Source organism: Sinocyclocheilus anshuiensis, unplaced genomic scaffold (genome assembly GCF_001515605.1).
Source record: "Sinocyclocheilus anshuiensis isolate Anshui unplaced genomic scaffold, SAMN03320099.WGS_v1.1 scaffold3403, whole genome shotgun sequence".
Lineage (NCBI taxonomy): Eukaryota > Metazoa > Chordata > Actinopteri > Cypriniformes > Cyprinidae > Sinocyclocheilus > Sinocyclocheilus anshuiensis.
Window position 1 is genome coordinate 124,071 of NW_015544684.1, and position 4,493 is coordinate 128,563.

At 38.2% G+C, this 4,493-nt stretch overlaps 1 protein-coding gene and 1 pseudogene across 4 annotated transcripts in view; both read right to left on the reverse strand.

Annotated features, from left to right (window-relative positions):
• Positions 1 to 4,076, reverse strand: part of LOC107698229 (solute carrier family 25 member 44-like) — a 10,698-nt gene extending 6,622 nt beyond the window's left edge. Inside the window, exons 1-3 of one of the 4 annotated variants that reach the window (XM_016499200.1) lie at positions 4,009 to 4,076; positions 1,061 to 1,724; positions 496 to 623 (exon numbers count right to left, since the gene is read on the reverse strand). In XM_016499200.1, coding sequence (XP_016354686.1) covers positions 496 to 623; positions 1,061 to 1,685 — 753 coding nt within the window. In that variant the 5' untranslated portion in view covers positions 1,686 to 1,724; positions 4,009 to 4,076. Of the gene's footprint in view, positions 1 to 495; positions 624 to 1,060; positions 1,725 to 1,784; positions 1,900 to 2,791; positions 3,004 to 4,008 lie in introns of those variants that run through there. The other 3 variants (XM_016499199.1, XM_016499196.1, XM_016499197.1) reach the window with 3 other exon arrangements.
• LOC107698224 (ornithine decarboxylase antizyme 2-like) overlaps positions 3,342 to 4,493 on the reverse strand; it is a 3,554-nt pseudogene continuing 2,402 nt past the window's right edge.

A 4,493-nucleotide genomic window follows, 5' to 3' on the forward strand; every position in this document is an offset into this window, starting at 1 on the left:
GTTCTGCAAAGAAGAGTGGGCAAATATTGCAAAGTCTAGATGTGCAAAGTTAGTAGAGACAAATCCCAACAGACTAAAGGCTGTAATTAAAGCAAAAGGTGCTTCAACAAAATATTGACACAAGGGAGTGATCCTTTATCCAACTCAGTGATTCTGTTTTTTATTTTTTTCCTGACATGTTGGTGTTATATCTTTCACTTGGATGTTATAAGTTGCACTGAATAAATACAGCTGGATAAAACAAAAACTGTGTCCCTCTTTATTTCAGGCTACAAAGCAACAAAATGTGATTATTTTAAAAGAGGGTGATTCTTTTCTATACCCACTGCATACGTCGAATCAGTTCTGTTGTGTTGCTGGTTAACCGATTTGCATTTTGCGTTTTACATAAGCCGGTTTTTGATAGTAGTCTGTGATTTGTTGCACATGTAAACACACTCACACCAACTACACATATAGGTTGTCTGATTTTATACTGCGTTTAATGTAAATCACCTGAACCCGGGCCCTGACGATATCCATGGGGTTGGTGACAGTGGAGGCAGTGGCAGCTGCCAGAGGTCCAGCCATTGCCTGCAGCACTAGATGTGGGCAGTTACTGGGAGCCATCTTAGACAACTGTTCTGTGAAGCCAATAAGAGCAAATTAAATTTCAGCTTCTTCAGAATCAACTGATATTATATCAGTCTCTAATGAGATGGATATATTGCCAACCAAGATGACTTCTGTCCATGTGACTCTGAACAGTATCAGAAAACATCAACATTCAAAGTACATAAAACTGCCATTGCCAAATACATACACAATCTGCGACTACTTTGATCAAATTAATTGAAATGTTAAAGTACCTTTCAAAAGTTTGCTTGGTTTTTGAATAAGCTCTCTTATGCTCACCAAGGCTGCATTTGTTTGATCAAAAATATAGCCAAAACAGTAATATTGTGAAATATTATTATAATTGATGATCCTTCAGAAATCATTCTAATATGCTGTTATCTTCATAATATGTTCATTTATCAAAAATAAAGGTGATGCTGATGGGCAGTACAACATCTCTTACCTGCATAGAAGTGGTAAAACGGCCACCAAACAGCACTGTTGGGGATGTATGTGAGGAGAGACGCCACATATCCTCGATTGAAGCCACGAATGCCATCCACAGCAAATATCTGCCCAATAATGTCTCTCGTCTGGCCGAAAAATACAGAGTGCATTGCTCCCACTGTGGGTTTCACTTTAAAGCGGGTCAGATGCTCCCCTTGGCCCTGCATCATAAGCTGCTGCGATATGACATCTATGGGAACAGTAATGCTCTGGGCCACCAGTGACGCCGAGCCTCCCGCAACTAATGACTTCAGCGTATTGTCTTTAGAATAGTTGGAGACATATTTCCTTACCAGTTCGTAAGTGGTTATGTACGCCTGCCCTGATATGAGCGTGAACGTGGTCACCATGAAGCCCCTGTAAAGTCCTCTCAGACCCTCAGCTCTCAGAATCTTACGGAAGGCATCGTAGGTCCCAGTGTAGAGAGACTTCCCCTTCTGAACCTGCAGCCTGGTGCGGATCAGCGTGGCCGGGTAGACCGTTGTGCGGATGGCCATGGTCATGAAGACTCCAAATGAGTAGAACTTGCGTTTGTCCAAGTCCTCCCATTCTATGATCTGAATGTTGCGCTTCTGCTGCATGTTTCCTGCCTGTAGTGCCCGGCATTAGTCCCAGACCACCTGGAAACATATTAATGGGACAGTTGAACCAAAATGACCATTCTATCATCATTTACTCACCCTCATGTTGAAAGTGAACCTGTTGAACTTTCTCGCTTGCGTGGAACACAAAAGTAGATGTTAGGCAGCATCTTCTGTGTTCCACTAAAATAAAGTAAGTCATACAGGTTTGGACCAACATGAAGTTGAGTAAATGATGATTTAATTTTCTTTTTTTTTTAGTGAATTATCCCTTTAATTAACTTAATAATAACTAAACTGAGCATGTTTAATATGTGATGAGGAATGTGCTACTACAAATGTAAGGAATTTTAAAATCTACAGTCTATACCCAAGATGTATACATGGGGGTGGGGGGTTAACATGAATTGCGTTATATTTTTATCAAATGTGTAGATCTTAAAACAATTTAGTTATGCATATAAAATGATCATTCAGCCCAGTGACATTGTATGACTTTCTTTCTTCGGCTGAACTCAAAAGAAAATATTTTGAAGAATATCTGTAACGTTAACCAAACAGTTTATGGACAAAAACCACTATGCCATTTCTCAAAATATCGTCTTTTATGTTCCAAAGAAAAAAGAAAGTGGATTGACATGAAGGTGAGTAAATGCTGACAGAATTTTAATTTTGGGGGTTCATTTTTGTCCCTTGTTTCTGATACAAGCTGTAGTAGTTTGCACTATTAGTTCCTGGAACTTAGGTTCGTTATAAAGTCACATTGCTAGTGTCGTTTATTAGCTTTCAGTCTACATGCCTGAGCTAACTGCCGCCAGATCTCTGTAACTTACACTGGTGTTAACACTATCTCTGTAACATAACACTGCCGTCTCTCATCGTGTTCAGATAAGCACTGTCCGGGTCGACGATTCAGAGAGTGCAGCTTATTTTTAGATGCAGTGTCAGCCTGCCAGGAGCCTGCTCGCTGTAATAGCATTGTATGTAAGTTAGTGGCTAACGTTAGTTAGCACAGCTCTCATGCGGCTGAATGGACAGCCGGGCTCCGCTTTATCATCTATGATCTAAGCTCGGTTACTTTTGAGCAACAGCAGGAAACGTCTTACCGTGCAGCAGAAATGATTCAGTGATTTGACATATTTAAGTTGACATTGGTGTTTGTTCAGCACAGGACAGTCACACTAGCTACAGCCGCTCGCGCACCGGGTACTGAACATGGGAGGGATCGTTGGCAATGGTGATGACGCAGTCTGCGTCACTCAACTGAACCGACCAATCACAGCTCTCTGAGCCGACTTTCAATTAAAGGTTAAAGTTCATAGACAGGGGTGTTAGAAATACTCAGAGCCGGAAATACTGTAGGTGTCACATGTTACTGATTTATTTAATTTTTATAAAAGCGTATATGTGTGCGCGCGCGCGTATGTATGTATTTTTGATCAAAGTATTGACATTCAGTTTGCTTTCTTTTACTTTATTTCTTCATGGTTTTGTGACAATTTTTGGAGATTCAAAAGACTGACATGATTTTGTGAGAAGTTTCAAATAATTAAAATAAATAAATAAGTACAAAGATGGAAAACTTATGCTCCTCTGTCAAAATACTAAGATTTCAATTGTTTCTTCTTTTTGTTGTTTTTTTTAGTAAGTGTGCCTTACGAAAGTTGGTATATTCCGTCTTGCATTGTTAATGTGCAAAATGTGTAATAAAATAAAATAAAGTATAGTCTACCACTTCCTTTGAAATAAATTCTTCGGACGCATACCTTTCCATAATGTGGTCAGCAAATATGAATCAATGTTCCTGTTGTTAAATCACCAAAACACTGCAGATATTGTTGCTAGAGTGGAAATTCATTAACAATTCATAGCTCTTGGTGAGGAGTAAATTGTGCTTAATTAAATTTACAGTATGCTCAATTATTAAACTTGGCTTTGTATTTTTTATTATTTTATTATGTATTTTTATTATTTGTAGTTGTACTGAGATCATGTCAATTACTGATTCATAAAGTGCAATACAAGTTCACATTACAGCAAGTGAGTGTTGCTATAATTCAGATTACATATATTTTTGCCATAAAAAGTGTTGGATAAAACTCATCCACCGAGAACAAAACAATCATTGTAACTTGCGATATCTATATCTATATCTAAACAGAGTGATGTTAACCTTACTGATAATTAAAAGAAACACACCAATATATATATTTGTGTTTCTTTTAATTATCAGTAAGGTTAACATCACTCGGTTTTTTTTCAGTTACTAAGTTGTCTGTACCCTGAATGCCCCTCTACAATGTTAGTTTTGAACAATAACTACCGTTTACTGATTTTGCATTTAGTGGACCTAGCAACAGTCTATAGAACTCTTTGTATTTTGAAGGCCTTGTAGTCATTCTTCTGATGTGTGAGTTTGTTGTATAGTGTAGACCATAAGACGCAAATCTCCTGCAATGGATGCTATTAGATGATTACAAGCTCAAAGCCAAGGTAGCAGAATGTTCTGGTGAGGAGCACTGTGGAAGAGAAAAGAAAAAGTCACAACTTTTTAAAAATGCATCAGATTTTATAGGCTAGAACATTTCTGTCAACACCTCTGGTGAAACGTGAGTAATGATAATGCATTAAAGGGGTCCTATTATACTTTTTCACTTTTTCAACTTTAGTTAGTCTGTAATGTTGCTGTTTGTAGTTGTTGGACTACAACGCATATTTTCCGGGATTTGTGATATCACAAATTCTGATGAATGGGACGAGACCTGGTTGAGCTGCACTAGAGAAGGTAACGAGTGTTATCACTATGTC